This window comes from Gopherus flavomarginatus, chromosome 1 (assembly GCF_025201925.1).
Source record: "Gopherus flavomarginatus isolate rGopFla2 chromosome 1, rGopFla2.mat.asm, whole genome shotgun sequence".
Classification (NCBI taxonomy): Eukaryota; Metazoa; Chordata; order Testudines; family Testudinidae; genus Gopherus; species Gopherus flavomarginatus.
The window spans coordinates 157,675,105-157,687,892 of record NC_066617.1 but is presented as its reverse complement, the minus strand read 5'-3'; the positions used below and the strand labels follow the sequence as shown (position 1 = coordinate 157,687,892).

General features: G+C 41.2%; 1 protein-coding gene across 6 annotated transcripts in view; it reads left to right on the top strand.

The window, feature by feature from the left end:
- STXBP5L (syntaxin binding protein 5L) overlaps window positions 1-12,788 on the top strand; it is a 434,978-nt gene that overhangs the window by 336,900 nt on the left and 85,290 nt on the right. For 4 of the 6 annotated variants that reach the window (XM_050956794.1, XM_050956772.1, XM_050956762.1 and 1 more), the window contains 2 exons: window positions 3,761-3,912; window positions 5,580-5,651. In XM_050956794.1, the coding sequence (XP_050812751.1) occupies window positions 3,761-3,912; window positions 5,580-5,651 (224 nt within the window). The remainder of the gene's footprint in view (window positions 1-3,760; window positions 3,913-5,579; window positions 5,652-12,788) is intronic. The other 2 variants (XM_050956804.1, XM_050956783.1) reach the window with 1 other exon arrangement.

Below are 12,788 nucleotides of genomic sequence, written 5' to 3'. Positions count from 1 at the left end.
TGCCTCATGCAATGTCCCCTAAAAAATCCTTCTTACAACAGTCAGATGGCTTTGAGGGTGATAAGGACTTTTTTCTGATTTTCTCCTGTAGCCAAATGCTTGGCTATTAGCAAGAAACATTCCTTCTTTGGTCCTTACTATTGTATTAAGAGTATTTTTTTTAATGGTTGTTCCCAGAAAGATCTCACTGATCACTGCCCCTTTACATGTTTTTTATTTTTACTGTGTTCAACAAAGGCCTCAGGCACATCATTTTCTGAAGGCAGATGACTAGCATTTCTGCTGTCTCAAATCACATAAAAGAGATTGTGTTTTGTTCACGCTCCAGTCTTCTTTTTCTACAGTGATATGTTGAGTCATTTAGATCCCTTTTACTTGCTTAGTACAACCTTGTCTTTTATTTATGTAGGAACATAGGACTTGCTTTATCAGCTTAGCCCAGTGGTCCATCTAATCCAAATCCCTGTCTCTGACAGTTGGTAGTACCAGATACTTCATAGAAAGATTCAAAAGTCCCCATAATGGACAATAGGGATAGTTTCCTTGCAAACCCCCATCAGTTAGAGGTTGGCCTATGCCCTGAAACATGAAGGTTTGTATACCGTATACAAAATGTTATCCTATCTCATATAATTGTGGCTGTTCTTATTTAACCCAACAAACCCTTGTTGAAAGTCTAAGGGCAGATCCATGGTCAGTGCTTGGAGCATACTGTCAGTGCATTTCTTCTGTGAATGTTTTGTTATAGTTAGTTGTTGTTAGTAATAGCGGTACTCATTTTGGCTCCCTTGGATCCCATTTTCTTTATTTTCTGTTTGTTCCTGCTCTCAGTAGTCTGAACTCTGAGCTTAAGTGGTTCTGAGGGAACTTATGCCAAGGTCCCAGGGCTTCAAGCTCTACTCTGGGTATAGCGTTGGCCATGAGTATCCCTCACCCTCACTGTCTGAAGTGCTTGGGTGAGGGTCAGGGACAAGTACCTGATTTGACAGGGCTTCAAGACAAGAACTGACAAGCTAAGAGAAGAGCATCTCAGATACATCTTCATGGAGACACGCTTCCCACAGCATTGGATCCACCTCAGTCAGATAGAGGTCATTCCTCAACACTCTGTCCAGGAGTGTCCCCCCAGCTTTACCTGTCAATGGAGTCAGGAGGAATTCCCCCTCATCAGGGCAGTCCTCAAAGAGAGATGTTCTTTGAGTACCCTCAGCCTCTGAAGCCTAAGGAGAATGGCTTTGACATCCTACTCCTCCTCGCAGTATGAAGTGGGTTCCTACGTCTCCCACTTTAGAGAATCCAGAGCTTCCTCCAAGCAGTGACTGCTCAAGACAATCTGCTGGCCTGCGGCTTCCTGAATGCCCCCTCCTACCTCCTGGTCAGTTTCCCTTTAGGGGTCACAAAGTGGAAAATATAGCAGTTTGCTCCTCTATAAACAGGTTTCCCTAGAAGGACCCCCACTGGGATCCCCCAACCCAAGGAGCCAGCAGTTCTGTCCAGTCCCACCCCACATTAGGGATCTATCTCTAAGAGTACCATATGCTAGGACTTGTGAGATGGGGCTTCATCTGCCCCACTGATTCTGGCTCTAGCCCTACCATCCTGAGTGAACCCTTCTGGATGTCAATCTGAAGTCACCCAGGGTTCAGGAAGAGCTGCACCCAGCCAGCTGAGGCTCTGATGTGAGGCTGGGGGAGGGGAGCCATGCAATACATGGGAAGAACAATGGGGGGGAATAATACAGGACTGGAGTCTGGACACAGTGAGGGATGGGGGACAGGACCTGGGTGAAGACCAGGACACAGGGGACAGATGCGGTTGTCGCACTGTCTGCTCTGCTGACTTCCCTGGATATGGCTGACTCGGCTGCCAAAGTCATGGTGATGGCAGTAACTATGAGATGCTTGTCATGCCTCCTGTTATTGGGGATCTCTGTAGAAGTACAACAGATTTTTGAAGATCTCCCCTTCAAGGGCTGTGCCTTATTCTTCTGGAAGATGGATGAAGCACGGCATATGTTAAAAGATTCTAGGCCAGTGTTGACATCCCTGCCTCTGTATACACCAGCCCTCAAAAGAACAAAATTTTTAGCCGTGTTTCAACCAAGGCAGAAGTATTATATGCCTCGACAAGCAGATCAGTCTAGGCAAATACACAAGCAAGGAGGAAGGAGGCCCCAACCGTCCACTTCTGCCACCGCTTCATCCAGGCAGCTGCATGTCTCAAAGCAGCCTGTTTGGGTCTCTTCCCAGCTGTTTGTCTCCTATGCAGAAGGAAGGGATGGTGTCCTGTAACATTGCAGTGGCTTTCCAAGTGGATCACCAGCTGTATTGTCATATAATTACAAAATTAAGGGGATAATGCCTCATGAAAAGTTCTGAGCATTCAACCAGAGCATACACAGCCTCCACAGTGGTTGTGAGAAACATCCTTATCATGGATCTCCGAAGGGTGGCAAAATGGTCTTCAGTCCACACTTTTGCTAGATGCAGTTATTTACCACATCAAGAGAAGACACGAATTTGAGGAAAGCAGTCCTGCAGTCCCTCGTCCGATGAGATTCCTAGCCCTTCCTCCAGCAGAAACTTGCTTGGAAGACACCTAGTATAATGGGCATATGCAGTAACACAAAGAAAAATGTTTACTCTTCTCTCATAACTGCTGTTCCTTGAGATGGGTTGCAAATGTCCATTACACGACCCACCCTCCTTCCCTAATGCCTCAGAGCCTGTCATCTAAGAATCCAGTATGAAGCTCTTGGCATGGAGCATGAAGAACAGCAAGGTTCAGGAGTGGCCTCCCCTGTGGATACTGCTAAGGAAGACTCATCAACACTGGTGCACAATGCGCTCACACACTTAGTATGATGGACATACGCAACACATCTCAAAGAATAACAGCTGTCTGAGGTGAGAAACCATTTCTTCTAGTGAATATGTTTGTTGTAGTGATTCCACTTCTCCCATAATACTATTCTCCCTCTTATATTGCTTTTCTACATATATATTAAACATCTGCTATAAGATTTTATGGACCTGTTTTGAAAGGAGCCAAATTAAATCAGGCAGTCAACTCCCATTGAATTTTGGTGGGAATTGAACACCTAAGTCCCTTGTGCTGCTTTGAAAATCACAGCCTGAGGCATTTTTTAAATAACAATATGAAATTTAGCTATATATTCCTCCTCTGACTGACTGATGTTTTGCTTTTGTGGTTCCTGGTAGTTGTAGCTCTATGGTTGCTGTATGGAATTTTGTTTTGTACAGTGGGAGAAAAGGAAGGACAAAAAAATATATAGTTAATTTTCCCCAAAGACCAGATTTCATGGGGGAGACTAGATGTCACAGTCTCTGACCCTTTTTTTTATGTCCATAAATTTGGTAGGGCTCTAGTTATATATAATGTAAGATTTGTGCACTTAATTTTCATTATCTACCACATGATTATAATTATAACAAATATATTGTTCCATATGGCAGTATTTAGATATTTATTACAACAATAAAACATGCAAAGTGAGTGTTTATTAAGATAAACTATATCTGTTTTGAATAATGTTAATTACAACATTTTAGGACAAAAATTTATTTGAAGTCAGAATTATAAAACCATTTATAATTACAATTAAAAACTTAAGCTTTGAAAATAAGGTCTTAGAAAATTATTGCAAATTCACAATACTAACTGTTTTAAATAATACTTCTATGAATTATACCATATAATGCCAGAGTATAATGCCTTTGAGGAACATTTCTTTTCTCAGAGTTGCATTTGGGAACTGCAATGGTTTGGCTGTTGTGGATTTTATGCAGAAGACAGTATTGCTGAGTATGGGAACCATTGACTTATACGGATCAAGTGATCCATACCAGCGTCAGCCCCGTTCTCCACGTAAAAACAAGCAGTTCACTACAGGTAGGAGATAAAATACAGTTGTTCTGAACCTTACTCATTCTTTGTTTTCTTGCTTGCGGCTTTTTATAGTGCTTTTGAAATGCATGATTATCTGCCAGCCAATGGAATTTATAGAACCATATCAAAGAAATCTGACTGCTCCTTAGGTACTGAAACTTTCTCAAATGCAAAGCATTATATACAAAGCTTAATTGTTTGGGATGGTGGTCAGCAAGTAATCTCCCTACTTGAGTCCCTAAGTAATTGTAAGGAGAAGAAAAACTGATTGTCTTAATGCTAGCCAGTTCATGATGTGCACAGTCAATGTGTTGATTTTTTTTTCCAGTTGCCAAATGCTTCAGACAGATAAGTAAGATTTCACTTTAAAGCAACATGTATCCTCTGCCAAATCACATGCTTTAGTCTTTAAATAAACCTTTATGGTCGAAGGACCAACTAAAGAAACACATCCAAGGGACATCTTCATTAAGTAGCTAAGCAGCTTAAGACAGGAAGTAGACATTTTTATTCTCCTCCATTGGATATAGTAACTAGAGCCCTTGACAGAAGATTATTAAATCTGTCTGTGAATCTTTTAAAAAATTTATGTCAAGAAGCATGTGGCAGACATCATTAAGTGTTGCATAGAGGAAATAAGTTTCCACCAATACAATTACACTTTACCTTATGTTTCTGTAAATATAAAATTTCTATTTGTGTCAGAAAATTAGTAAAATGAATACTTTATATTTGTGTAAAATATTTTGTGTCTATGTTTCATTTTTACACAATTAAAACAGTCTTATTGACAGACACAGTTACGAAATTTTAAAGTTTGATAACGAAACAATTTGGATGTAAACTTTCAAAGTTTATAATCTAGTCATGAATTTTGAAAAATGTAAATTGTAATGTACTATTTACGTATGACAACTATATGTATATCAATAAGTCCTACACTAAGCACCCAGTCATGTTCTCATTGGAATCAATGGGAATTTTGCCACTGACGTAGGTGGAAGAAAGATTGGACTCTAAATTATTAAAACTTAAATAAATCTCCATGTTCTACTTTTGTCCCTGAAATACTATTTATCTCATTTTACAAATATCTAACCCCATCAGGTTCAGTTCTCAACTATGCCAAGCATAAAGATGATGTAAACTTGCCACTGCTGATGGGAGCAACTCCTGGTCTGGCTGGGGCCAGAGCAGCCCCTGCATAACTTTGCTGCTCTCTTAACCATGCTTCAACCAGACACTGCAGCAACTTCACAGGAGGGGGACTGTGGTTAGCTTTGTGGCACCTGAGGATTCCCTTGTGTCAGGCAGAATCTTTTTCTATTCCTTTAGGGCAAAATTCCAGCTGTTTTGTGCAGCTTATAATTGAGCCCATCTTGTATAAATACCTAATGAAAATAACGATCTCTTTTAGACCACTCATAAAAATGATATATCTGAATAAAACCTCAGCTGCTTTCTCACCATCCATCCCACACCCTTTACTTTTCTGGATTATTATTTTCCTTGTTATATCTTCTGACCAGAGGGTAAACATCTGCTGAAATTTCTTCACCTTGGCTGTTCTAGATGCTGGTTATAATATCACATCCTTTCACTTTAGACTGTTTTTTTTTCTCTTTTTCCTCTGCCTGCTGCTGATGCTGGTGTACTGGCATGTTCCAAAGACAACTTTTGCATGCGTGGCCTGTCTAACTTTTATCCAGATTTAACGAAACGGATCCGTACTTCCTATCAGAGTAAGTTCTATAAAGGTTAGGCAAACAGCTTTATCACAATCAGAATATGCCTGACTTAAACCCATATGTTAGTGCTCCGTAATGTGTTTCTTTAAACACATTCAGCATGCATGCAAATTTTTTAAATTTTATTTTACAAGAAATGTTAACTATGTTGAGTGCTGACAATTGTTTTCATTACACCAACATTTCAGGTCTGTTTCTGCTGCTAGTGAAGTCAATGACAAAACTCTCATTGACTTCCTATGGGGTTGGGCCTTAAAATGGATTATTCAACAATGTTAACTTCCTGATGATCACTAACATCCTTTGTTTTTATGTTAATTTTAACGTGTATCTACTTACGTGAAGCATCTCTTATTTTGAGATGGTCCTGCCCCAGTGTAGTTGTAAATAAATTAACTATTGTACTGTTTTAGAACACCAGTGTGGTCTATAGAACTGAGCTATGGCGCGGAAGCTAGGAATACAAAGTTCTGAGCTTGGCTCCGTACTTGGCTTACTGCATGGCTCTGGACATATTAGCCTATCTCTCTGAGCCTTGGTTTTCACATGTGTAAAATAAATATTATAATACTTATGTATCTCAAAGGAGGGTTGTGACGATTAATTAGTTAATATTTGTAATATGCTTTCAAGATATAAAGTGGAGTATAAATTCTAATTACAGTTTTATACACAGTATATGATGCACTGGGCTATAATTCATTTTGCAAAAATGACTTATGAGGCCCTACTGTGTGCCTCATAAGGTACATCTGCTTTTCAAGCTGGAGGTGTAATTTCTAGTTCTGATCGAGTTAGCGTGCTAAAAATAGAACGTAGCTGCCACCGTGCGAGTGTCAGGAGGTGCTAGCCACCCTGAGTACATACTTAGCGTCTTGGACAGGTACATACTCAGGGCAGCTGCTTGCATCACCATGGCTACACTCTCTTTTTAGCTCTCTGGCTCAGTCACAACTGGCATAGATATGTTTTCCCTGGAGCTGGAAGTCATACCTTCCAGTTCAAAGTGTGAACATGTCCTTAATGAACTGGTCTCCAGGATGCCTCTTGCTCAACTCTTATTAAACAAGCTTTCATAGAAGATTTGGATAGGCCAATTAAGCTGAGTACTCAAGGAGGGCAAGATAACTAATGAGGAACAGTGGCTTAATAGCCCATTGTGAAGTATTTGTACATAATGCCATTAAAATGGGGTTCTATGCTTACACTAGATGATCTGTTCCCTTTCTCCATGGTGATTGCTCTTCACCTGCTGTCCACACAATTCCAGTCTACAATATTTAGCCTATCCATAGCAATGGATTTTGTACTGAAAGTGGGTAAAATGTTTGAAGCTTTTAAAAATGTGAACCATTTGTTCACTAAATATGAGACCAGTCATAAATCTAGTAACTTGTTTAAAAGAATGTGAGTTGTGAGAGGAATAACACCTATGACATAAAAAGACCAGGAGTACTTGTGGCATCTTAGAGACTAACAAATCACTCTGAAACCTATGACATAGAATGTTTTAAAACATAATTGTCCAATTCGTGCTAATTTTACTTCATCTATAATTGTAAGATGGAGAAATAAGCTGCTACCACAATTTTTTCAAAGTATGTATTGTCTGTTTTCCAGCTTCAATACCTAAATCAGAAAAGACCTCCCTAAAATCTCCCTAGACTTGTCTTAACTAAAGCATAGACACGTAATCCTTGCACTTTGACTGGTCACTCGGGTATCTGGCTGAAAGCTCCCTCCATCATTTGCCTTCTCCATTTCCTCAGGAATTTTATTTTGTTCTTTATTTAACATTTGTGTTGCTGTATGTGTTGTACACACATCATAAATGACAATCCCTGACCCAAAATTGCTTGCAGCCTAAAACATTAAAAAGCACATCTTCTCAAAGGTGGAGGAAGGGAAGGGTTTTTTTCATTCTACTTGAACTCAAAATTTGCTGAATAATTTCTTCTCAAGTTTTCCCAAAATTTCAGCTTTGGGCAGAGATTGAGCCTAGGAAATGTCTATGTGAAAATTAAAAATTTCAGAAAAAGTTTTCAGCAACTGAAATCAAGACCTTAGTTTGGAATAGAAATGCAGCCTTGATTGTAGTGGTCACTGCTATTCCCTCTATAATGTCATTTTAGTGTCTATTCTCCTGAGATTTCCTGAAGAAAGGTGGTTCAGAGGGGGTGACAAGGAAGACTAAGTGCAAAGACAAATTCTCATAGGAAGAGACTTTACATTTTTTTTAACTGTTTACTTTAAAAAGGAGGCAAAAAGAGAGGGGACATGATAATATATATATAAAAGATAATGAATGGTATAGAAAAAGCAGGTCTGGAGTTATGTTCTTATCTTACAACAGAAGAACAAAGGGATACTCAATAAAACTGAAAGGTAGCAAATTCAAAACTGATAAAAGGAAATATTTTTTCAATCAATATATAATTAGACTGTGGAACTCATTGCCACATGATGTAATGAGGTCAAGAATTTACTAGGATTCAAAGAGCATTTGAATCATTGTATCAGAGTTATAATACTTTATGCAAAAAGGAATTTGGAAGCAAAAAAATCTCATGCTTCAATACTTAAACCAGTCGCTAACCAGTGAAAATTAGAATAAGACCTTCATGTGGAGCAAATTAACCCACAGCTGTCTACTGTAGGATTTTTTCATCTTCTTCTGAAGCATCTGGTGCTGGTAATTGTCAGAGACAAGATTCTGGACTGGCTGGACCACGGGTCTGATCCATTATGGCAATTCCTATGTTTCTGTATTGTAGAGCAGCATATTTGTTGTAGTAGGTTGGCACAATGGGGATAAAGATAAGGGAATTGATACAATCTAATTGTATTTGCTTTTTAGGTTTTTCAGAATGGTAATATATATTAATATGTTTTGGTTCCTTTACTTTTAGTGGCTGTATTGTTTACATTGACTTTCATATTAAATGTGTTATATTCAGTAACAAAATCTCATGTTGATATGTGTAGAAGGGTTCGGCCCTCTCCATTCTGCAGACCCAGGCCCTAATTCAGGGCAGGGCAGTCGAGAGTCTTTGGCTCAGGCCCTTAGGCAGCGTCGGAGCAAACAGTTTTACCACAGGCCCTAGCCCTGGGTCCGGGCGGGGCAGTAGAGAGTCTATGGCTCAGGCCCTTATGCAGGGGCTGAGCAAACAAATGAGTTCAAGAGGCCTAGGCTCTGGCTCCGAGCGGCCGGAGAGAGGGGGAGACTGCCACCCACACGCTGGGTGGCAGGGGGGGCGCAGCCCTCCCACTCCACTGCGTCCCAGTCTGGGGCCCTAACAGCAGCAGATGGCCTGCTGCTGTGTCAGTGGGGATCCTGGCTGCAACGCACTGACATCGGCTCTGGGTGTGCTGCAGCAAGACTAGAGTCGGCTGCCCCCGGGCTACTTCCTACCTCCCCCTCTAGAGGTACCTGCGTTTGGATGGGGTCCTCCATGGAATCAAGCACCATGGGCTCCTTAGAATACCTGGCGAGCGGTAGCTTAGCAGCTCCTCTCGGTAGCTTGCCACAGGCAGGCTTAACAGCTTCTCTGGGGTCTGGTCGGCATTAGGCCTCAGCTGGTCTGGCCAGTCCTCAGGTCAATCGCAGACTGCAGGAGTCTCCCCACCGGGAGCTAGGCCACAGGCGTCTGGCTTCTCCGGTGGCCGGGGCTCTAATGAGCTCTGGGGTTGGGCTTTTGTACTTCCTGTCCGTGCCCTGACCTCTGGGGGGTGGGCGCAAGCTCCAGTGGCTCCGCTCACTTTGGCGTCCAAAGAGGCTCATCCCTCTCCAGGGTGGCAGGGAACCAGACCACCTTGCTACAATATGTCATCAGCTGTACAAGATTTAGAAAACTTACCATAAACTCAAGTGAATCACAATAGAATCGGCAAAGAGTCCTGTGGCACCTTATAGACTAACACACGTATTGGAGCATGAGCTTTCGTGGGTGAATACCCACTTCATCGGACACATTCACCCATGAAAGCTCATGCTCCAATACGTTTGTTAGTCTATAAGGTGCCACAGAACTCTTTGCCACTTTTACAGATCCAGACTAACCTGGCTACCCCTCTGATACTTGTGACAATAGAATGATATTCTTACAACTTTAACAGTTGCAAATATTGTTATTGTCAAGGGGCTTTTATGGGAATTTTTACTTTTACTTATCTAAAGCCTGTTGGAGTAGATGTAAACCATTCTCTGAATTATGTCTCTTAAAGGCCTTTAATAAAGCTGATGTTACTAAGCAACTACAAGTGTTGTATGTTAGTGCCACAGTAACAGGGCTAACTGCATCTCTGTCCCCTTTCTGGTTTCTCTGAGTACACATCCTCATATGTTTGGCCTCATGCTTTTACATCTCTTTTGGCAGAATTTTGCAAATCTCCCACTCTTAGGCCTGGTCTACACTGAGGGTGAGGGGAATTGATCTAAGTTACGCAACTTCAGCTACGTGAATAACGTAGCTGAAGTCGACGTACTTAGATCTACTTACCATATTGTCTTCACTACGGTAAGTTGACTGCTGCCACTTCCTCATTGACTCTGCCTGCGCCTGTTGCCAAGCTGGAGTACGGGAGTTGAGGGGAGAGCACTTGGGGATTGATTTATCGCGTCTAGACTAGACTAGTTGCGATAAATTGATCCCTGCTGGATCGATCGCTGCCATACCCTTAGACAGAGCCCTGGGCTGCAGTAACCTATATATCCACCAACTTTACCCTGCAGGTCTGTCTGCATTCACGCACCTGCAGTTCTTTCTTTTGAGAACCATGATCCGTGATAAAACATGACCAAATAGCCTCCTTAAAAACCAAAGCATTGTTTATTTTGTTGTAAGAACAAAGCTTTTGAGAAAAAGGATTTTAAAGCAAGAAACATTCTAAGCCAGGGATCAGCAACCTCTCAGAAGTGGTGTGCCGAGTCTTCATTTATTCACTCTAATTTAAGGTTTCACATGCCAGTGATACGTTTTAACATTTTTGAAAGTATCTTTCTTTAAGTCTATAATATATAACTAAACTATTGTTGTATATAAAGTAAACAAGGATTTTAAAATGTTTAAGAAGCTTCATTGAAAATTAAATTAAAATGCAGAGTCCCCTGGACCGATGGCCAGGATCCAAGCAGTGCGAGTGCCGCTGAAAATCAGCTCGTGTGCTGCCTTCGGCACGCGTGCCATAGGTTGCCTACCCTTGTTCTAAGCAATTGTCTATATTAGCTAGAATCCTGCCAGCCTGTGATGGAGACATGAGCAGGCCTAGCTTCTCCTGATACCCCCTGTGTTTGTGGGCCTTGAACCTTCAGGTCAAAATCAGTCCTCAGCAGGAGACAGAGGCAAACTCATCAAAGGTAATAGTTCTAGCATTGTCTCTTAACCACTGTTAAGTGTTTACTAAGGTGGCTATCTTAAGCCATTCTTTTCCTTCCTGCCTGTATTCCCATACAGCCCTCTAATAAATTAACCTAATAGATTCATACAGCAAACATCCCAATAATCAGGCCAATGTACAATATTCATAAATTATCTAAAAGCAGCTCCACATCTGTCACAGTTAGATATTGTTCAAGAACGTCGACTAGTTCCATAGCTTATTAAATTGCAAAAATATCTTTGATTTGAAGTTAACTGGAGCTGCAGGTGCTCAGCACTTCTGAAAATCCAACCAATTTTATTTAGGAATGTAATTATGGATGTAGGACCCCAGCTTCAGCCACTCAGGTTTGAAAATACTGGCCATAATTCTTATGAAAATGACCAAGTCAGGCATGAACAGACATTCATAACTGGTATCTGATTCTGAGCCTGCAGTTTTGCAGCTCCAAGGGGTGCAAACAATACAGGTTATAGGTTTCATGTAAAATCAGATGCCTACGTTTGATTGTACTTCCATAATTAATTGCGCCCAGAGTTGATGAAAGTGAAAAACTAGAGGCAGTGCGCAGGTTCTTTGATCCTAAACACTAAGATCTTGATAGTGACATTCCCCTGTGCAAGAGTTGAATGCAATTGTAGTCTAAGCCCACGTCCAGACTAACCCGCTGTATCGGCGGGTTAAAATCGATTGCTCGGGGATCGATATATCGCGTCTAGTCTGGACGCGATGTATCGATCCCCGAGCGCGCTTACATCGATTCCGGAACTCTATCAACCCGAACGGAGTTCCGGAATCGACACGGAGAGCCGTGGATATCGATCCCGCGCCGTCTGGACGGGTGAGTAACTCGATCTTAGAAATTCGACTTCAGCTACGTTATTCACGTAGCTGAAGTTGCGTATCTAAGATCGATTTTCCTCCCCTAGTCTGGACGTGGCCTAAGCATTACTAGGTTGATTTAGTTTGGGTTTTTTAAAAATTCTCCCTTCATTGTTCTAGCACGGGAATAACTCCATCAATGGCCGCAGCTCTGGAAGACAAGGCACTGTATTTTTAACTCAGTGTCTTTCCCTGTTCAGAGCAGATCTAGATTATGTGGTAGTAAAAATACCAGCAGCCAGCCCATGCTAGCATTCCTACTGTTAGCACCAGCAGGGCCTCACCAGTGATACAGATATGGTGGGAAATTTTACAGCAAATCTTGAGTGTAGATGGCTTTCTATAGACTAGGGCCTCAGATGGGGAGAGTCCATAGCTCTGTGCAAATGGGAGTGAATGCTGTGTTGCAAAAGGCATTGTGCCTGTTTGAAGCACAATGCCCCAGAGGTCCCAATGGGAAGTCGTAACACTGCATTGTCCACACTGCAGTGTGTGGCTTACTGTCACAACTAAACTCCTAAACAGTGTCCATGTGTTTTTAAAACAAACGTATAAACTATCTTGCATCATAAACATTTACTGTTCCTTTCAAATAGCATTGCCATCATCTTTACATCTAATTCTCAAAATTAACCATCATGTGTGAATAAATCTAAAGAACCTGATATTTAAATGATTGAGCTGTTTTTTGTCACCATTACTCAATTTCCTCTTCTTTCTGTGTCACTATTTCTTTCCCACCTGAGTGTTTTTTTCTCTTTCCTCAGAAGTTGAAAATATGCAGAATTATTTTTGTATCAATTTTACAAGGCTGAGTAGGGTTGAGTCATACTGCAACCATTTAACTTTCAAGCTTTATTTGCATGATCT